The sequence below is a fragment of the Melanerpes formicivorus genome, unplaced genomic scaffold, assembly GCF_026170545.1.
Source record: "Melanerpes formicivorus ecotype bairdi unplaced genomic scaffold, bMelFor1.0.p_v2 SCAF_1, whole genome shotgun sequence".
NCBI classification, from domain to species: Eukaryota; Metazoa; Chordata; class Aves; order Piciformes; family Picidae; genus Melanerpes; species Melanerpes formicivorus.
Window position 1 is genome coordinate 30,829,104 of NW_027142353.1, and position 22,592 is coordinate 30,851,695.

The 22,592-nt window shown below is 41.8% G+C and overlaps 1 protein-coding gene across 1 annotated transcript in view; it reads right to left on the reverse strand.

Annotated features, from left to right (window-relative positions):
* TMEM131 (transmembrane protein 131) overlaps nucleotides 1-22,592 on the reverse strand; it is a 136,331-nt gene that overhangs the window by 74,314 nt on the left and 39,425 nt on the right. Inside the window, exons 3-4 of the mRNA XM_068139069.1 lie at nucleotides 14,848-14,888; nucleotides 2,473-2,541 (exon numbers count right to left, since the gene is read on the reverse strand). Of these exons, the coding sequence (XP_067995170.1) occupies nucleotides 2,473-2,541; nucleotides 14,848-14,888 (110 nt within the window). The remainder of the gene's footprint in view (nucleotides 1-2,472; nucleotides 2,542-14,847; nucleotides 14,889-22,592) is intronic.

Genomic DNA, 22,592 nt, shown 5'->3' on the forward strand with positions numbered 1-22,592 from the left:
GTAATTGCTTTTACAGCCAGATCAAGCTTTCAGAGAATATCCTGCCAAATACTAGAGCTCACAAACAAGAATCATTACAGAAATCCACTAAAGAAAACTTTTTAAAAGGAAACACAATGTGAGATTGTTTATCAACAGAAAAACAAAAGACAGATTTTCAGAATGCCATCCTAAGAAAACTTTGGCTTGAGAGTGAAGAAATAACTTTCCACAGAAGCATATGCTGATCAAGGATTACATTAGGGAAAACTATCATTTATAGATTACAAAGCAGGGCTAAGATGTCAACTTCACCTTTAAAATAATTTTATATTTTAGAATTCTGATGATAAGCATTTCTATATATTGTCAGCATGCTAAAATACTCAATATCAAAATGTTCCATTACCGAAAGTAAACTTCTACCAAAAATTTGTAAAGAACTTACAAATTTTACTTTTGATATGCTCAGATATTAATTAATACAGACTATGGTAACATATTGAGACATACAAAGATTCGAGTTCTCCCACAAAGCAGATGCAATATCTGAATACAAACTGGTCTGCAACAGTACTCTTCCCCTACATGGGCTACCTTCAAGAGCTCAAGTATGGAGACTTGTCTCAAACACAGAAAGCCATATAAGTAATGAGCATTTTGCCAAAATCACCTCTGAACAACCAACTCCCAAAGCTAAGGAATATGATGTACTGGCTACTGTTTGTATGTTAGAACACCTCAAATATTCCATTCCCATTTAACCACAGAGGAAAGTAACAGATTAAAAGAGAGATTAAAAGCAAAAGGCAGCTGAAGTTGGTTTTGGCTGGAGTTTTTTTAGCCTGTTATTTTCTTTGAAGCCCCAACTGTCTGATACCTATCATGCTGCAGAATTTGTTCCAGAGGAAGATTGGTGTTGCTTCAGAAACACAGGCGGGAGGCTTTCACACAAAATAACCAAATGCATTTTCCACTTAGTCCAAGCAGTCCCCTGGAGCAGTGATCTGGGAGAGCCTGCCTCAGTTCCACCCCATTCCCAGAGGCTTAATGTATATAGAGAACATTTTATCTTTTCAAGTGAGCTAGAAGTTTGCATATCCATCATATATTTCCTTTGATAAATGTGAGATTACCTGGATTGCCTTCAAAGTGGCAGAATACAGTAATGTTTATTCTATATTAAAACAGCATTAAAAATACCCCAACTGTTATAAAAGAGACATATAAGGCTAATGTAATCTCATCTCCAGATAGAATACAGGAAATGCTTCTACAGCGCCTATCTTATCAACATAATACTGATTTTGATTTTCTGAAACCCCTGGATAAAATAACTTCTAATAAATATTATTCCTTCTCAAGATGGGATGGTTTTGAAACATCTGATTAAACCTACACACTCTTGGGAAACCAAAAACATCACAGAAAGTATGGATTATTTTACAAATGAAATGAGACATTACAATTTTCTTTAGCCGAGGAATGATCTGTGTTGATAGCTCAGCATAAACATGAAATTCAAAGAAGCTTGCTCTAGACTAAATGCTACATGCTATTGTATCTAAACAGTGTTTTGTTAATAGGTACTTAGTCAGAAAATAGATACACATTTTATGCCGTTCCTAAAATCCATTATTACCAAAGAAAGAAAAGCCAAACTTTTGAATATGAAAACTCCTTTTCATTTAAAAGGCAAAAAAGCCAAAATTTTAAATCTGCAACGTGCTTGGCACCTGCTGTTTGTTCCCACCATAAAGTTGAATTATTCAGCACTTCTTAGAGTTGTCTCACTTTAAATGTTCACATACAGACTTTAAACTGAACTTCACAGCTTCTCACATAAACATTTTCTAGAACTGTTTTTGATATCTTACTGAAGTTCTAATAAATCAGATGATTTCTGCCTGAGATTGACCTAAACTACAACAAATAAATGATCACGTACCGTTATGAGAAAAATAAACAGAATGCATACTGAACCAAGATTTACCATACAGATTTCCTATTTTAACTGATAGAAGGAAGTGATCCCCCAGTGCAGTTCTGCTTTTACTGTACAGACCTAAGTGAGAATTTTGCACACTAATACTGTACTAGATGTACATTGGTTCTTCAATGCTTTCATTCTGACAAGAAAAAGCATACATATTTTGGCTTTTTTTATAATGAAGAATAGCTTAAAGTGTTTATGATATTTTAGCAAGACAAAAAAAACCACCTTTGGAATGTAAGAGTACATTTAAAATTGTTTCCACTCTGCAGAGCAGCTGTACAAGCACCTAAAAAGTAAGTACAAGTACCTATACTACAGCAACTGACAGGTTGCTATATGATGTTTAAGACTGAGTACACCAGCTCGCTACTACAGGTACGTCAACTACACTTACAGACAATCTGTCAACCCAGTTTATGTATGCAACCTTCTCCATCAGTTTTAAACACTCTTTTTGATCAGTTTAGTTAAGACAAATAAAAGACTTTTCAACTTACTGTTCATGGAAATCCAGCATTGGTGGCTCAAACCGTAGAGGTCGGCAATTTCCCCGATACAGGGATACACTGCAAGAAAAATCAAAATGCTATAGAAGAGGCTGTTATATGGTACATTTTTACTCCTGCGTTATCTCAGATTGCCCCTTCTTAGCAAAATGTTCATTAAGACTAATAAAGGAGCAACAAATTAAAAAGAAGAAACAGCCTGACAAACTTGTCTGGTCAGAATATCGTAACTTTACCAGCCACTCACATGATGATGTGGTGTCTCCAAGAAAGATTTATGCGAGAGCACTGTGACGGTTTGAGGCTGTGCCTTTAAGAAAGGGACAGTGCTGGAACACTCTGGCTGAATGTTTTGGAATAATAACGAAAATAATCAGATATTCTAAACAAATTTCATTGGTAGACTGGTAGAACGCAGTTTTAAGTTTCAGTGCAGCTGGAATTTTTTCTCAGTTTGTTCCTTTCCCTCTCCCTTCCAGCTTGCCTGCTTCTGGGCTCCTAGCCAGAATGACCTTGGACAATATAAGCACTAATCCTGCATGCGCTTTTTTGAGGCCTAACAAAATTTCATCCTTATTAATTACCTTTTCTCTCTCTCTAGCCCTTTTTGGGAAAAAAGGGAGGTAGGGGGAGAGAGGGAGGTACAGGGCGGGAATCCTCCTCTGTTCGGAGAAGGGAATTTCGTTCCTGTATTCTTTTTTTCCTTGCTGTATATTTCTGTACATATATTGTGAACACTGCATATATTGTATATCTAACCTGCCTTTCCACATTGCTTGTAAAATATAGCATTCCTTCTGCTTCTCTGACTGAGTTAGCTGTGTTTTTTTTTCCTCTTTGTGGGGGAGAGAAAGCTAGGCCTTCTCTCTCAACCCACTACAAGTACATATATTTGGAATTGATATGATTGAAGAATTAGTTTTCCTCTATGTAGTGACAGCTAAGTGAAACAGTAAGCCAAATAAATTTACATAATCTTTCACAGCAATATCCAAACATTTTCCTTAATCTGTAACAGTAATTTACCATGTATCATTAAGTTTCTCTAGCTACATCTATACCTGTACATAAACAATCTTGGACCCATGTGATACCGAGGCCACATGGGAGAAACCAGCCCATGTCTACACTGTCAAAAACTCAATCTCCAGAAGACAGTGACTTTGCTCTAGAAGCATTATTTAGCTTTGCCAACACTAACCTCCCACTGAGAACTCCTTAGGAGAATGCTAGTAGATGAAGGCTGAAACTTAAATACAACTCAAACAAGCCAGCAGTGAAGACCGTGAAGTATCTGAAAGCATTCTCTACTACTGCTTACTTTATGACTCAGAATGATGTGACTGTGACCACACTGAAGATCCACTAATTCAGTAACATTTTATTTTGGGCTGAAAGAAAATCACATTCATACAATAAAACATAAACCAGTGAGACAATAACATAAAATAAATAAACAAGAAAGGCTCAAGATCAGTGGCTCCAGAATGGCCCAAGAGCGACGGCTTTATTTTCTTTAAATGCTGTTGTTATTGAAAATAAGATAGCACTCATGATTTAGATCCCTGTTTTCTGACTTTGTTACCAATCCTAGCTGCCCAAAGACAGAGCTGCAGCCATGTGTCCAGGGTAAGTAAACCTGCTCCACAAAGCCAGCCAGTACAGTGGAACCATCCAGTTCTGCCTTAATAGAGGGGAAGCCAGGAGTTGGAAGATGCTCTTGGACAGGCACATGTGGCTCACATTATGAAAGCTGAAGGCCTTGAACTCAATCAAATTCCATCCAGCATACTTCTGGAAAAACTAATTATTGATCAAAGAAAGGTGTCTTTCCATAATCTAAAACCACTTCAACAAAGAAACTACTTACACAAATAAAAATGTAAGACCAGGGTATGAAACCTTAGCTGTATAAACCTTTAGAATAAACCAAACCAGGTTGGAAGAGACCTTCAAGATCATCACGTCCAACCTATCAACCAATCCAACCCACCTAAACAACTAACCCATGGCACCAAGCACCCCATCAAGTCTCCTCCCACCTCCTTGGGCAGCCCATTCCAATGGGCAATAACTCTGTACAGAACTTCTTCCTAACATCCATCCTAAACTTCCCCTGGTGCAGCCTGAGACTGTGTCCTCTTGTTCTGGTACTGGCTGCCTGGGAGAAGAGACCATCATCCGCCTGTCTACAACCTCACTTCAGGTAGTTGTGGAGAGTTATAAGGTCACCCCTGAGTCTCTTCTTCTCCAGGCTAAGCAATCCCAGCTCCCTCAGTGTTTCCTCAAAGGGCTTGTGTTCCAAACCCCTCACCTACTTCGTTGCCCTTCTCTGGACTCGTTCCAGCAAGTCAACATCCTGCCTAAACTGAGGGGACCAGAACTGGACACAGGACTCGAGGTGCGGCCTAACCAGTGCAGTGTACAGGGGGAGAATCACCTCCCTGCTCCTGCTGGCCACACTGTTCCTGATGCAGGCCAGGATGCCATAGGTCCTCTTGGCTGCCTGGGTACACTGCAGGCTCATGTTCAGCCTACCATCGACCAGTACCCCCAGGTCCCTCTCTACCTGGCTGCTCTCCAGCCACTCTGACCACAGCCTGTAGCACTGTATGGGGTTGTTGTGGCCAATGTGCAGAACCAGGCACTTGGATGTGTTAAATCTCATGCTGTTGGACTCTGCCCATCTTTCCAGCCTGTCAAGGTCCCTCTGCAGAGCCTCTCTACCCTCCAGCAGATCAACTTCTGCCCCCCGCTTGGTGTCATCCGCAAATTTACTGATGATGGACTCAATGCCCTCATCCAGATCATCAATAAAGATGTTAAAGAGCATGGGGCCCAACACTGATCCTTGGGGCACACCACTAGTGACTGGCCACTAGCTGGATGTGGCACCATTCACCACCACTCTCTGGGCTTGGCCCTCCAGCCAGTTCCTAACCCAACACAGTGTGCTCCTGTCCAAGCCATGGGCTGACAGCTTGGCCAGGAGTTTGCTATGGGGGACGGTGTCAAAGGCCTTGCTGAGGTCCAGGTAGACCACATCCACAGGCCTCCCCACATCCACCAGGCGGGTCGCCTGATCATAGAAGGAGATCAGGTTGGTCAGGCAGGACCTGCCCTTCCTAAATCCATGCTGGCTAGGCCTGATCCCTTGGCCATCCTGTAAGTGCTGTGTGATTGCACTCAGGATGACCTGTTCCATAATCTTGCCTGGCACTGAGGTCAGGCTGACAGGCCTATAATTCCCTGGCTTATCCAACCGGCCCTTCTTGTGGAGGGGCACAACGTTGGCCAGCTTCCAGTCCTCTGGGACCTCTCCAGTGAACCAGGACTGCTGGAAAATGATGGAGAGTGGCTTGGCCAGCTCATCTGCCAGCTCTCTCAGCACCCTAGGATGAATCCCATCTGGTCCCATGGACTTGTGGGGATCCAAGCTGCTAAGGAGAGTTCCAACCACCTCCTCATGGAACACAGGGAAACTGTGCAGCTCCCTGGCTCCTTCTGCCAGCTCTGCAGGCCAGCTGTCAGGAAAACGTTCTGTCCTGCTAGTAAAAATTGAGGCAAAGAAGGTGTTAAGTACCTCTGCCTTTTCCTCATCCTTTGTTACAGTGTTCCCCTCTGTGTCCACCAAGGAGTGGAGGTTGTCCTTGCCCTGTAGTCTCTAATAGCACAGATCTGGCCAGCAAGAACAGTTTTAACAAACCAGCACTTGCTTTAATAAAAATACAATGTCTCAATGAATTTTTCTAGCCTTCTACAATTGAATTCTCACACTTCCAATATACTATATGTGTACTAGGAAGACTGACCATACTGATCTATTTACATCTCTCTAACTCTGCATGTCAAAACATCTTTAATACTACTTAAACCTTAGTCATTAAAAAGAGCTTTATCCAAATAATAAAAGTAAAATACCACTGGGGCAAGAGTAGGCATACCACGGCTTTAGTGTGTACTCATATGTGTATGTGTGTGCAGGCACATGTGTGTGTGTGTATGTATAAAGGACAGCACAACAGAAGTGAAGGTGTAAGACACTGTATTCACATCTGCAGAAAATTACAATTCTTGCTGCTATTAAGTGCTGCCATGATTACAGTTGTTGAATAAGAGGGAGCCTGGGTATAGTTTTTTGTCAAGATAACACTAAACAGTAACTACTTTTTCAATAATGTATTTTTAAAATAGTTCTGTCAATTTCTTCATATTTCAAAACTCAAACCATTTTTTTTTTTTTTAACTGGTAATTTTTGACAAAAAGACAAATCAATGCCTTTTAAGGAAAAGTTATCAGAAATATGTACAGGATTTACTAACCTGATAATGAAGATCTTTATTTCAAATACATTAAAAATACAGTCAAGAGTATCTTGACCTGACTTGAAAAATCAGGACATACGCAATTCTCCACATACATGAACAGTTTAAGCAACATTTTCTCAGACTGCACAGCTGCATTATCCTGTTAGCCATGTAGACAAAACAGCATTTTTAAATGGGTAATATTTAGTAAAGGCAGCTACACCGTAATTAATACCAACTATTATAACAGAAGTAACAACTATAGTAAGTTTTAAATGGGAATTCCCAAATTTTGCCTACCAAAAGGCTCAACATGAGTCAACTTGCGGTAGACTTACAGAATGATAATGTCTGCTCTCCTGGGCAGCTGTTCACTGCAGGCTGCATACGCCCATGGGTAGGGCAATTTTACAGAGTAACTATATTTAAGTTAATTACTATAGTATGCATGTAGAGCTATGGCTCCTGATCTTGTATCAGGATCTAAACATTTTTCTTTCCATATCCCTCCCAATGTTCTTAATTTCCAAGTTACAAAGAACAACATGAAAAGATGCATCTGAATGAGAGGACTCCTAACATCTGCAACAAGCTCCAGCAGACCAAAAATCAGCTGGGAGTTATCTGAACCTATGAAGTTTCAGAGATGACTAGTTCCTGGCAATGATATTTTTTTCCCTTCTGCAAGAATTTTGATTTTAGAATGAGACTTCAGAGTGAACTACGCATAGTCCCTGACACAATCATCACCCTCACCATACCACCCTGTATGTCATCCAAATAAGAGGACATTAATCTCAACAACTACTATACTGGTACTAACTTGAAGTAACCTACTACCACATGCTTTTCATTGAAATGCAACTTTCTATCTCAGTAAGTTTAGTTACAGATTAAGTTATAAAGACAGTCAAAATATCAATGCCTGTGAATATCCACCTGTGCTGAGACAGTTTTTTTTTTTTTTCCTAAGGACATTCTGCAGCACTTCTATAATGTTTCACTGCTTATCACAGACTACTAGGCACTCATAATTTTAAGTAATCTGTGAACATCTCTCCATTTGGAGATGAAGAAAATGCTTGTCAAACACAGTATTTAAAGATTTCTGCAACACTGGATAGTAACTGTTCCTCTGTATCCTCACTTTACCTTTCTAGTTGTTCAGGAATTTCTGGGGGAGGTGGAATCCTGTACCATCTGTAAATGCTACTGAGGAAAATTCAAATCTAAGAACTACTCTATGTGTATTTTTCCTACATTAATTTAATAGTTGTTTAAAGGGGTTTATTTCCTTGGTGAGAAAGTGAACTCCCACAAAATACTTGAGCGCTTTGGTATCTGTCAACAGCCACCACTGTAAGCATAGATGAACAAAGACTGACAATTTTTTTCCATAAACTACATCCAGATACTGGTTGGCTCATTTGTGCCAATATTAACCCTGTGTCAGGAATACATACTCATGATATCACATATTCAGCTTCAGAGTTAACACTTTCTGAAGGGGTTGTCTGGGGAAAGGGTGGGGAAAGAACTGGGTGAAGCTTGGATAGGTTGCACTGTAATCTGACCACAGGCAAGAGCAAAACAAAATTAGATTATGTCTCATTTGTCTCCTTCCTATTAGTTTTAAAATGCAGATCAAGGAACTGAATGAACCTTTCAGGTAGGAAAGAAAAATCTGCAAACAATAGCATGAAGGAGAGATTATAATCCCTAATAAAGACAGTGAAAGACAAGTCATCAAGCAGCTGTCCCTTCATGTGGTCAGACTCATGATCCCAGCGGCGGGAGCGGCTGAATTTAAAAGGCTTGGCTGCGGCTCGCACGGGCTCTCTTTGTCGGGCAGCTCGCTCGGGACAGCACCAAGACCAGCAAACGCCGGGGACCAGCCGCTGCTCTCCTTTTCGGGCTGCGGGAATCGCCATCACTGCCGAGTTTTCCTGTGAGGAAGGAGCAGCCGTCCTTTCACGTGGTCAGACTCGTGATCCCGGCGGCGGGAGTGGCTGAATTTAAAAGGCTCAACTGCAGCTCACACGGGCTCTCTTCGTCGGACAGCCCGTATTCTCTTGTACTCTCACGCGCCACCCTACTTTTTCTTATTTTTTTATTTTATTGTTTTTATTGGCAGTAGGTGCTGTGGCCAGGGACAGGCATGGTTGTAACTCGCAGCAAAATCTCCCTAAAAAAATCAGTGTCGACCCAGATTAAGGCAGAACAGAAGGATAAGGTTGCTAGCCTTAGAAATGTAAGGGAACGTAGGAAAGAGATGAACCAGAGGAGGAAGGAGATGGACCAAAGGAGGAAAGAGATGAACCAGAGGAGGAAAGAGTTGAATCAGAGTAAGCAGGCTCTGCAGGCTCCCCCAGCAGAGGCTGGTTATTCAAAAAGCAGAGGGGAATGGACGCAGGTTCCTCTCAAAAGACGCAAAGTTAAACCTCCTTACCTCCCCTCACCTTCCCTGCTGCTCTTGGAAAACAGATATGGAGCACTGGAGATCGAGGGTGAGGTGGTCCTGATGCCGGAGGACACACCATCTGGGGTTCTCCCTAAGGCTAAGCAGCCTAAGGTTAAACAGCCTAAGGCAAAGCAGCCTAAGGTTAAACAGCCTTCCCCTGGCATCAGGACCTGTTCCCTCAAAAAAAAGAGGAGGGTAATTGTTATTGGTGATTCCCTTCTGAGGGGAATGGAGAGCCCTATATGTCGGCCTGACCCATCTCATAGGGAACTCTGTTGTCTGCCAGGAGCCCAAGTTAATGATGTTATCAGTAGGCTGCCTAGACTGGTACAGCTCTCTGACTACTACCCTTTACTAGTTATGCAGTTAGGGAATGATGATGTTGCAACCAGAACTCCCAGGGCTATCAAAGATGACTTCAGGGCCCTGGGAGACCTGGTTGAGGGGTCAGGGGCACAAATAATTTTTTCATCAATACCCTTAGTTTCAGGAGGGAATACCATAAGGAACAGGTCAGCAGCTATAGTTAACAAGTGGCTTAGAGGCTGGTGAAGTCAAAAGAATTTTGGTTTTTTTGATATTGGGAAACTTTCTACTGCACCAGGTCAGCTGGCAACAGATGGAGTACATCTGTCCCAGAGGAGGGGAAAGGTCACAGTATATGAGAATGGCCTGTCCCCCAAAGGTAAAAAGATCCTGGGAAGGGAATTGGCAGGTCTCATCGACAGGGCTTTAAACTAGTTTCAAAGGGGGAAGGGGCTGAAACTAGTCGCCTCAGGCAAGAGTCTAGGGGCGACAAGCTAGAGTCGGAGGTGAAACTGGCAGCCCAGCTGAAGTGCATGTACACTAATGCACAAATCATGGGTAACAAACAAGAGGAGCTGGAAGCTTTGTTGCAGCAGGAAAGTTATGGTGTAGTTGCCATCACAGAGACGTGGTGGGACGACTCACATGTCTGGAGCGCTGCAATTGAGGGCTACAAGCTCTTCAGGAGAGACAGGCAAGGAAGAAGGGGTGGAGGGGTGGCCCTGTACATCAGGAAGGCACTAGATGCCACTGAGATGGAGATTAGGGATGATCGGGTTGAATGCTTGTGGGTAAGAATTAGAGGGGAGACCAGCAGGGCAGACACCCTGGTTGGAGTCTGTTATAGACCACCCAACCAGGAGGAAGATGTTGATGAAGCATTCTATAGGCAGCTTAGGGCTGTCTCAAGATCTCCGGACCTTGTTCTCATGGGTGACTTCAACCTGCCTGACATCTGCTGGGATCTCAACACAGCAGAGAGGAGACAGTCTAGGAGGTTCTTAGAATGCATGGATGACAGCTTCTTATCCCAGGTGCTGCGAGAGCCTACCAGGGGCAAGGCTATGCTTGACCTCCTCTTCACCAACAGGGAAGGGCTGGTGGGTGATGTGGTGGTCGGAGGGTGTTTGGGGTCCAGTGACCACGGGATAATTGAATTTTCAGTTTTTGGTCAAGCTAAGAGGGGCAGCAAGAAGACCTCCACTCTGGACTTCCGGAGGGCAGACTTCAGGTTACTCAAGGAACTAATTCAGAGGGTTCCTTGGGATAAAGCCCTTAATAATACAGGGGTCCAGGAGAGCTGGACCTACTTCAAGGAAGAATTGTTGAAGGCTCAGGGACAGGCTGTGCCAATGTGCCGGAAGATGAGCCGCCGCGTCAGATGGCCGTCCTGGATGGTTAATGAACTTTTAATTGAACTAAGGGAAAAAAAGAGGGTGTATCATCTTTGGAAGAGAGGGGAGGCAACCCATGGAATGTTTAAGGATGTTGCCAAATTATGTAGGAAGAAAATCAGGGAGGCAAAAGCACATTTGGAGCTTAGACTGGCCTCTACTGTGAAGGACAACAAAAAGTCCTTCTATAAATATATTTAATAGCAAGAGGAAGGGCAAGGACAACCTCCACTCTTTGGTTGACATGGAGGGAAATGTTGTATCAAGGGACGAGGAAAAGTCAGAGATACTTAACACCTTCTTTGCCTCAATTTTTACTAGCAGGACAGAACGTCTTCCTGACAGCTGGCCTGCAGAGCTGGCAGAAGGAGCCAGGGAGCTGCACAGTTTCCCTGTGTTCCTTGAGGAGGTGGTTGGAACTCTCCTTAGCAGCTTGGATCCCCACAAGTCCATGGGACCAGATGGGATTCATCCTAGGGTGCTGAGAGAGCTGGCAGATGAGCTGGCCAAGCCACTCTCCATCATTTTTCAGCAGTCCTGGCTCACTGGAGAGGTCCCAGAGGACTGGAAGCTGGCCAACGTTGTGCCTATCTACAAGAAGGGCCGGTTGGATGAGCCAGGGAATTATAGGCCTGTGGATGTAGTCTTCCTGGACCTCAGCAAGGCTTTTGACACTGTCCCCCATAGCAAACTCCTGGCTAAGCTATCAGCCCATGGCTTGGCTGGGAGCACACTGCGTTGGGTTAGGAACTGGCTGGCTGGCCAAGCCCAGAGAGTGGTAGTGAATGGTTCCACATCCAGCTGGTGGACAGTCACTAGTGGTGTGCCCCAAGGATCAGTGCTGGGCCGCATGCCCTTTAACATCTTTGCTGTTGATCTGGATGAGGGCATTGAGTCCATCATCAGTAAATTTGCTGATGATACCAAGCTGGGGGCAGGAGTTGATCTGCTGGAGGGTAGAGAGGCTCTGCAAAGGGACCTCGACAGGCTGGACAGATGGGCATAATCCAACGGCGTGAGATTTAACACATCCAAGTGCCGGGTTCTGCACATTGGCCACAACAACCCCATACAGTGCTACAGGCTGGGGTCAGAGTGGCTGGAGAGCAACCAGGTAGAGAGGGATCTGGGGATTCTGGTTGATAGCAGGCTGAACATGAGCCTACAGTGTACCCAGGCAGCCAAGAGGGCCAATGGCATCCTGGCCTGCATCAGGAACAGTGTGGCCAGCAGGAGCAGGGAGGTCATTCTGCCCCTGTACACTGCACTGGTTAGGCCGCACCTCGAGTCCGGTGTCCAGTTCTGGGCCCCTCAGTTTAGGCAGGACGTTGACTTGCTGGAACGAGTCCAGAGAAGAGCAACAAAGTTGGTGAGGGGTTTGGAACACAAGCCCTATGAGGAAAGACTGAGGGAGCTGGGGTTGCTCAGCCTGGAGGAGACTCAGGAGTGACCTTATCACTCTCTACAACTACCTGAAGGGAGGTTGTAGACAGGCGGATGATGGTCTCTTCTCCCAGGCAGCCAGTACCAGAACAAGAGGACACAGTCTCAGGCTGCGCCAGGGGAGGTTCAGGTTGGATGTTAGGAAGAAGTGCTATACAGAAAGAGTGATTGCCCATTGGAATGGGCTGCCCGGGGAGGTGGTGGAGTTGCCGTCATTGGAGGTGTTCAGGAGGAGACTTGATGAAGTACTCGGTGCCGTGGGTTATCTGTTTGGGTGGGTTGGATTGGTTGATGGGTTGGACACGATGATCTTGAAGGTCTCTTCCAACCTGGTTTGGTTTATTCTAAATAAATAAAGGTTTATTCTAAATCTTGGGAAGTCAAGCACATAGACAAGAAACAGAGTTTTTAACACCATTGGAGAAAAAAACACCAAAACCAACACACCCCAAACAAAAAAACACCTACGCCAACCAAACAAAGTGAAAAAAACCCTAAAAAATACATGAAAGAAAGAACAGTTTTCATACTTGCAATCTGACTGAAAAACTGCAGTGCATAGCTACAGCTGTTGAAGTTCCTGTCCGCAGCTGTGTCCTCTACCATTTTGCAATCTCCTAACTGCTTATGGAAGAAAGCAACAAACACACACTGCACAACAGCTCCATTTCACAACCCATGTACAAACCCATCACTAGCAGGTTAAAGTATATCACAGCAGTTGAGCCACAGGCACATATACTAGCCCCCCTGTCACAGGAGGGAACCCTTAGAAGCAAGGACAAGTTAACAGCTGGGCTAATAGCATCTTAAACCACTCATGTTGTTTGTGAGTTATGAATTACCAAAAATCCAGTCGATTTAGTATTACAAATCATGACAAAGAACACAACAAATACTTATTAGCTTAAGCTACCCGGCTCACAGAATTAGAAATCTTTGAAGTTAATATTAGTTATACCACTCCGTAAGCTATTTGCTTTGATTGTTATTCCAGAAGTATTAAGAATTATTGCAATTATCTTTCAACACACAAAAGAAAATTAAATTAGAGAGACTCTTTTACTCTGTGGAAAGTCTGAGTGCTCTATAAGATAATGAATACAGGGCTTCATACAAGCAGCTTAAGATAGCAAAATGGAGAAAACAAATTTAAATGCATCATTTAAATTCCATCACTAACTTTTTTTGTTTTATATTGACCCAAATGTTATGATTTGTATAATTACAGCACAAATCAGGAAAATTAAATTCATCTGACTCTAAATACATGGTAACTTTACATGTGGCAATTCCCTATACCACATGACAGTTACACACACAGAGGTGTGTATATGTTAGGTGTAAGTGGTTAACAGAGAAAGCAGTACTCAATACATCTTTGGAAGTGATTATTTATGGGAATAGTTTAGTGAAATGCATATTCTGCTTGCTTAATGCAATTTTAATAGACAAGGAGAAAACAACACAGTTCAAAAAAAGCAGCAGGTGGAAAGTTTAGTTTGAGCGACTACACATACGAGAAATAAATGGGCAGAAGTCCTGAAACCTTCACTGCTGGGGAAAGGGAATCAAGGCAGGTCAGGAAAGGTAGAGCACCACAATGTTTCAAGTTTTATGTGGAATGACTAAACAAAGATTTTAACTGAAAAGCAAACAAGAAGTTTGCATACCAAGTTTGATAAAACTCACATTAGTGTAATACAAAAATTGCCTCAAGCTTTAGATCAAAACAAGATGTAACTGCCTTATGTCAAAACATAATCTGATATAAACTCTTCTCTTTTACATCATCACAATAAAGATAATGTGAATTTATGTGTTAATTTCACCTGGCGTGAAACACCTGACACATCCTTATAGGATTCTTCAGCACCTTCATATTCACTTTCCCCCTCCCTGGAACCCTGGACACTTGGAAACCTAGTATTAGGCAAGCTAAAATCTACAGTATGTTCATACTGTTCAGGAGATTTACATTGCAAGATTTACATCTGTATCTCAACAGAAAGCAGCAGAGACTGGTGGCAAGTGACATAAATAGGATCCAGGCTTTTAACTGCAAATTTTTTCTCAGAGATTTTTCAAAACTTCTTGCAAAGACAATGCAATGGATGAACAGCAGGCAGAGAATTTATCAAAAGTTTTTCTTCAAAAGGACACCAAGAACTTTTGAAGCACTCTTTCCTCCATAAAACTTCAGTGAAATGATACAACAATCTTCAAGCAGAGACTCAGTTTACTCCATTTTTATTTATACAGAACTTCTCTGTGGTATTTATTACAAAGTAAATTAAAGAATCTTCCATTTCTTATTTCATATGTGATGTGATATTAAAACCTGTAAAATTTGTATTTGACCTTGTTTACAATAAAATTTTACTACTCTTACAAAAAATATCACTAATCTCACAATATAATGGCTGTACTAAACTGTTAGAAAACCATGCTTACCTTTTCTGCTGATATGAACTGAAGCCTATAGTTGTCTCAGTCTGTAAAAGAAAAAAAAAACCACAACACCATGACACATCACACATGAAACTCACAGCATTAAACTTTCTCTGGGGAAAAAAAAAAACAAACCAGCAACTGCAACAAGTTAGTAGATCAGATATTGAAAGAAAAATTATCTGGAACAAACTGTCATTTTCCAACTACTTAAAGAAATTAAGCCTCTATCACAAGATTGTCTGGTCTTGGACAAGAACTTTAGTCCAACAGTAAGAACTCCTACAAACTGTAAGACAAACAGTAATGTGACCACTTAAAATTTGAGAGAAGGAAAGAAATCCAAGAAATTATATCATTAAAGGGAGCAAAAGAAAAATGTAAGAAATAAATTATAAAGTTAAGCACATAAAACAACTAACAGTCAAGCAATTCTCACACCAGCATAATTTAATGAACTAGAAAACAAAGAACACTATAATTGCCATTTGAGTAGGAAACGTCATCTCATACCCTGCTAATGATTTACTATAGCCTCTATTATTCATACCTTTACTATCGCTCTGCTGGACATTACTGTTATTTGCCTGAAAAGTAGAAGGTTAGGTTGGCTAGGAAATTCCAAGTAGTTTATTCTGTTTCAGAAATCTGAGTATGGAATGTCCTTCTGATGCAGACAGCATTAAAACATAGGCCTGTCAGCCTGACCTTGGTGCCAGGCAAGATTATGGAACAGGTCATCTTGAGTGCAATCACACAGCATTTACAGGATGGCCAAGGGATCAGGACCCGCCAGCATGGGTTTAGGAAGGGCATGTCCTGCCTGACTGACCTGATCTCCTTCTATGATCAGGTAACCCGTCTGGTGGATGTAGGCAGGCCTGTGGATGTAGTCTTCGTGGACCTCAGCAAGGCTTTTGACACTGTCCTCCATAGCAAACTCCTGGCTAAGCTATCAGCCCATGGCTTGGCTGGGAGCACACTGCGTTGGGTTAGGAACTGGCTGGAGGGCCAAGCCCAGAGAGTGGTGGTGAATGGTGCCACATCCAGCTGGCGGACCATCAGTAGTGGTGTGCCCCAAGGATCAGTGCTTGGCCCCATGCTCTTTAACATCTTTGCTGTTGATCTGGATGAGGGCATTGAGTCCATCATCAGTAAATTTGTGGATGACACCAAGCTGGGGGCAGAAGTTGATCTGCTGGAGGGTAGAGAGGCTTTGCAGAGGGACCTTGACAGGCTGAACAGATGGGCAGAGTCCAATGGCATGAGATTTAACACATCCAAGTGCCGGGTTCTGCACATTGGCCACAACAACCCCATGCAGTGCTACAGGCTGGGGTCAGAGTGGCTGGAGAGCGGCCAGGCAGAGAGGGACCCGGGGGTGCTCGTCGATGGCAGGCTGAACATGAGCCTGCAGTGTACCCAGGCAGCCAAGAGGGCCAATGGCATCCTGGCCTGCATCAGGAACAATGTGGCCAGCAGGAGCAGGGAGGTGATTCTCCCCCTGTATGCTGCAATGGTTAGGCCACACCTTGAATACTGTGTCCAGTTCTGGTCCCCTCAGTTTAGGAATTAAAGGGATGGAGATTGGAGTCAATACACCTGACCAATATGATCGAGTATTGTTCTTTATTGTTCCAGTATTGCAGGCCTATGGTGCGAGTATAGCACAGTAAAGTAAAGCATAGAAGACGGAGGGAAAGGAAAGGTAGAAGTGCATAGCAAGGGAAATTCTACAATTTATATAAACTCGGAGAGTCTTGTTGGCATAGCTTCATTGGTTCCCTATGAGTGACCACACATTGCACTATTACAGATTATTAGTCCAACTACTAATGACACAACGAGGTTGTTGATGCAGGTGCATGTCCTGTTGTTCCAAGATAACTTTCTATGTTTATAGCTACCAGTGTCCTATTTTAGTTACATGATGCAAGCACAGCACTGTTTTGCTAAACTGCTAGCTGGCTCTGCACTTATGCTGAGCATGGCCTACCACCATGTCAAGCTCTAGGCCTGCACTGCCAGATTGCTCACACTGCTCGTCGCTGGCACTGCCACAAATCCCCCTTTTTGTTTTCGTGAGCAATCTGGTCATGGGAGTTGTTCTCATCCCATACAAGATACTATTTGCAAATACAGAAGCAAGCAAGGTAAAACTAAGCTGTGTAGCAAAAGCAAGAGCTCTGTAGCACAGCATGTCTAACAGACTGATGTAACCCAGACAAGGCACAAAGCTTAAGTTGAACTACTTACAATGTTCTAACAGAGCTGGCATAACACATGGTCAAAGATAACAAACATTGTAAAGAAGAACTTAGATCTTAATAGTTCCGATCTTTACATTTCACTCTTATTGACAGAGAAGACTTGATTATGCCTGAACACATTGCACACAGAGATTAAGACACAAATGCAATCCTTAGCACTGTCTTTTACAATCTGCTTTAGGGTTATGTTGCATCTTTATTTTCTCTAGGATGGTAAAAAATCATGAATTGTTTAATGGTAGCAAGATTTCTTTAATCTGTAAAGGTAGATCTGGCCAGGCTCTAGCTTCACAGACAGAAAACTTGCAGGCAAGCAGCAAGAGCAAAAGAGCTTCATTGCTTTGCCCAATATAAAATTACACATAATAATGTGTTTTTGCTCATCCTAGCAATTCTAATCTCTTAATGTTCACACAACAGTTAAGCAGTCACAACACTCAGTTATCAGATGCTTTCTGTTGACATCTTGGATTATCGTGACAGTTGTTGAGGTCAGTGCTAAGCAGGTTTGCTGTCATTTTCATGACAGTTGTGCCGTGTTTGTGTGTCTTGTGGTGAGAGGGCTGCAGCACTTTGCAAAGTTGATGTTTCTAGGTATTGACATGAGCTAATTATCTCTGGTTGGTACCATTAAAAGACTTTTTTTTTCTTTTCTTTTTTCTTTTTTTTTTTTTTACTGTTAATAATATCTACTAAGCAAAATGTAAAGATGAAACTTTATCCCCTAGGATTCTACCTTCAGAGGCACAATTAGTTAACAAGAGAGAAGACAACCATAATATTCAGTCCTAACTCACATGGTGCTGCGGTACATTCTTCTGAATGATGTTTGTGATCCCAGATTATCATAACAGTTATTGTGATCAACGTTCAACTTCATGGGAAATGCCATTTCCTCATAGTCTTGATTCTTCTGCTGTTGTTTATTGCGATGATTGCAGTTGACAGAAAAGAAGGCTCGAGATGACCTTACTGTGGCCATCCAGTATCTGAAGAGAGACTACACAAATGCTGGGGAGGGACTTCCTAGCACATCAGGAAATGACAGGACTAGGGAGAATGGAACAAGGCTGGGGTGAGGAGATTCAGGCTGGATGTGAGGAAGAAATTCTTCACTGTGAGAGCGGTGAAGCCCTGGAATGGGTTGTCCAGGGAGGTGGCTGAGGCCCCATGCCTGGAGGTATTTAAGACCAAGCTGGATGAGGCTCTAGCTGGTGTGAACTAGTGTGAGGTGTCCCTGCCCATGGCAGTGCGGTTGGAACTAAATGATCCTTGTGGTCCCTTCCAGCCTTGACTCATTCTATGAGTCTATGATTCCACATACTTTGTAAATACTTTTTTCTTTGTTTGTTTTGAATGTAATCTATTTTTAACTTTGTGATTTTTTGTTGCATTTTTAAAAATATTTTTAAAATCTATTTTTAATAAATCTGTTTCATTTTGTTTTGATTTTATTATATATATTATTTTTTCTAAGTTTACTTTTAATTTTCTTATTGTTATATGTTTTTGTTTTTAATTTTTTAATTTTTTATTTTTGTGGTTTAATTATTTTTATACCGTTTTAATGTAATTTTTATTTTTATTGCATTTTTATCTATACTTTAAAATGTTTTATTAATTTTAATCTAATTTTTATATATTTTTCTTATTAATTTTTTCTTTTTTATTTTATTTTAATTTTTTCCTTAAATTTTTATTATTATTTTTAATTTACTTTTTTTCATTTTTTAACTTATTTGTGTTTTTAATATTTTTTAATTTTATTTTGTTATTGTATTTTTTATTTTATTTTTTTATTCCAATAAAATTTTTATTTTTAATTTTTTATCTAGTTTTTAATAGCTTATTTTTTATCTTATATTTTTAATTTTAATTATTTTTTATGTTTATTTTATTTAATCTATTTTCTAGTTTTGTTTTTTTTTAACCTTTTCTATTCATTATTTTTTATTATTATTTTTCAATTTAATTTTCTTGATTTTTTCTCTTAATAAAGTTTTTTTGTCTTAATCTAGTAGTCTTGATAATCCTTATTTTTATTTTTTGCTAACATGCCTTATGTTTTTTGTTAACAGCTATTTTTTGTTAGTAATCTGTATGATTTTTTAGTTTGTCATATTTTGTTTTTATTATTTTGTTTTTATTGCTGCTCTTATTATTATTCTGTTATTTAGTACTCTGTTTTTTGTATCTACAGTTTCTGTACTTTTTGTTATGTGTGTTTAAATTTTTTCTTTGTACTTGTTACCTTTTTTACTTTTTTTTTATTATTTGTATTTTTTCTAGTTAATGTCTAAGAAGGAAATATAAAGATGTTACATTAGCTAAGGAATACTTTTTAAAATGAACACCTATTTACTACAAACCTTAACTATATTACATGGAGCTCCTTTGAAATGCCTAGGCACAGAACTAAGAAGGTTTGAACCAAAAGAGAATCTTACAATGTGAACTCATTACTAAGTAGGTATACCGTGCTACAATTACTGTGTACTAAGTACCTGTAAATACCAAATGCTTACTATTATGCTTACTAGGAAAACTTAGTGAAACTCTAAATAACAAACCTCTAAAAGACATTATAATCAGAAATTATGAAATTAGCTCTGTTGCTTTAAATCAGAGCAGAGCTTTGGTCGACAAGAGTCGTACCAGAAAATCCTCCTTTTTCTGGGGGTTGAGGGTGTCCAGCAAGGTGTGCCCTAGTTGCAATTGTTTCTGTATTAGGGTCTTAATGACTTGCAGCCTATCTTGTCTGAGAGACCACTATTCCACCCATACTGGATTATGTGCTTTCCATTTTAATTTGAGAGTTGGTTGCTGACTAGTAGCTGCTAGAGAAAAGGAACAGAAACGAGTTTTGCTTCTAGCTAACTGAAGGCATCTCAGCCCAATAGAGCAACTGGAAGGGTTAACACATATGGTCTTACTGTGATTGATTTACTGTCGTTAAAAGCTAATTGCACTGGCTCTTTGCTAACCCAGGGTGTTTGGATACCTTTCAAACCCATGACTTCAGAATTTGCCATGAGCAATGGCTAGTGACCATTCCATTTATGACGAGGTATAACAATTGCCATCGTCTCCGGTATCCACAATCATTGAAAATTGTATAATTTGTCCACAAGGCTGTCTAAAAGATACAATCTGTTCCAGTTTTCCCTTTTGGATTTCTAGGGCTAATAAGATACTAAGCATATTGGTGGAACCTGAGCCTTCTTGCCCTTGGATCCTGTTAGAAGCTGAGCAATTTCTGTCCCAACAAGAGCGCTAACAGGAGGGGCAATGTTATAGAGCATAATTTTCATAGCCCAGTAATAATCAGAATGTATTGAACCAGGAATTATGAGGATACCCTGTCTAAAGGTAGACAATCTGCCAATTAACAGAGCACAGGGTCTGTGACCCAGAGGACCATGCCGATTGGACTCGACAACATCTGTGGACTCAAGAGTGATATGCACAGCTGTTGTCAGGTCTGAGAGGGGGTGGGGTGGGCAGTCCAAGCACCCTGGTTTGGTGTGGTCACGGGGGATGTATTTGCGTTGTGGGAGCAGCTTCCCTGCCTGTGACAATCTGGACTAATATGATTAGGTCTGTGACAGTGAGCACAGCACTTTCGAGTCTGTCCAGCAGTCAGGCAATTTGATTTAAGATACCTAGATTTCCAGAAGCATGATGTTTTCCACCCAGGTTGTTTCCCTTGTGCGGTGGTCGTACTGGTGGTTTCAGGACTGCTTCTATGGCCGTGGCTAGATACATTGCTGTTTATCGATGCTTCATTCATTCTGCTGTCATGAGACAGTAACACCTGCTGATAAAATGCTGAGAACCTGTTTAGTTTTTTCATTAGCACTGTCAAATGCCAGAATATCCAGCATTTTTACCTTCATATCGTGAGTCAGATCTGAATTAGTATTGCATGCCTTATGTAAGGTATTGACAAAGGAACCAAATGGCCCTGTTAGACCCTGCTGAGTAGTGAAAAGCACAGGATCAGAGTTATTGTCCTGGATTCTTGCCCACTCTTTGATCGCTAAATCCTGACTTAATTGCAAAGCCTTATCAGGAAGTTGCATTTGCTGATATGATCTAGCAAAAGTCTGATGTGGTGTTATTTTCAACCCTCTGCTTGCTGACATGGGTTGAAACTCAGAGAGTATTGTCTTAGGATGTGACTTTTTTTTTTTTTTTTTTCAATCAGAATATCATCCATAGAGTTGTAGATGAGAAAGTCACAATAAGTCTGTCTAAATGGGAACAAAAGCCAAGCCACATATATTTGGCAAGGGAGAATTCTGCATGCCTTAAGGCTACCCATTGATATTGGGGTGGGGGGGGGTGTCCGCCTTAATTGATGACTCAGTAGATGTAGACTTTATTGAATCCTCCGGGTGTTGTTCACAACACCTCTCCACTGAGGCAACAGCCAATCAATTCCCCATTCTCCCACCTCCCGATCCTTTACACTATTGTCCTTTCAGAATTCGATTGTAACCTCTGTCGCAGTGCTATACTCTGCTGATAATGTCTGGAATGGAGGAGGCGGAGGGGGGTGTAGCACAGCTGAAGTCGCTGGAGGGGGGAAGGGCCGCTGGTGCGGGGCCACTGCTGCCGGGCCAGGAACCTGCGCCAGAGCCACTGGGGCCACCTCCATGGGGGCCATCGCCAGGAGAGCTGCCGGGGTGGGAGGCGCCTCTGGGATGGGCGCTGCTGGGATGGGCGCTGCCTTGATTGGAGCTGCCAGTGCTGCCTCGGTTGGAGCTGTCAGTTCCCGCGGGGTGGCTGGGGCTCACGGGAGGGATGCCATAACCGCGAGCCTCCAAGCACTCCAGTTTTTTCTAAGAGGGACTGTAAAGCAAAGTCAGTGCTGTTTGATTTCTTAGCGTCAGTGTTTTCATCTTCCGAATCAGAGCCATTGCTGGCGGTATTACAGGAACATGTTAATGAACAGGATTGAACATGCTGAGCCACAGGTGTTGCTGCCTTTTTATCGCTTTTTCCCTGCTGGGTGCGAACAGCAGTGGTGGTGGCTGGTAAACTCGGTGTGCTCGCCAAGATGGCAGGCGTGGTGTCTTCTTTCTGCAATTCTGGATGCGTAGTGACCTCCATTTTGATTTTCCATGCCTTATCAGCTTGATCAGGATTCGCTTCTACTGCTATTGATGCAACAGGAGCAGATTTTTTCGTGGAAAAGAACGATAATAAAAGAGCCATGATTTCTGTATAAGGAAGAATAGTGGGCAATTGAAATTGTGATGAGGATGCTGATGGAGTGGAAGATGATACGTAGCGAGAGAGGAGGGGGGCAGAGGGCCGGGAGTGCCTTCCAAGTCTCCCTTTTTTGTCTCGGTTAGAAACAAACGCTGCAGCAGCTGAATCAGGAGTAGACTGCTCTGCTTTTATCGATTGCAATGTATGTGACGGTCTGCCACACGGAGCCATAGCGAAAAACTTCTTTTTAAGTATTTAAGC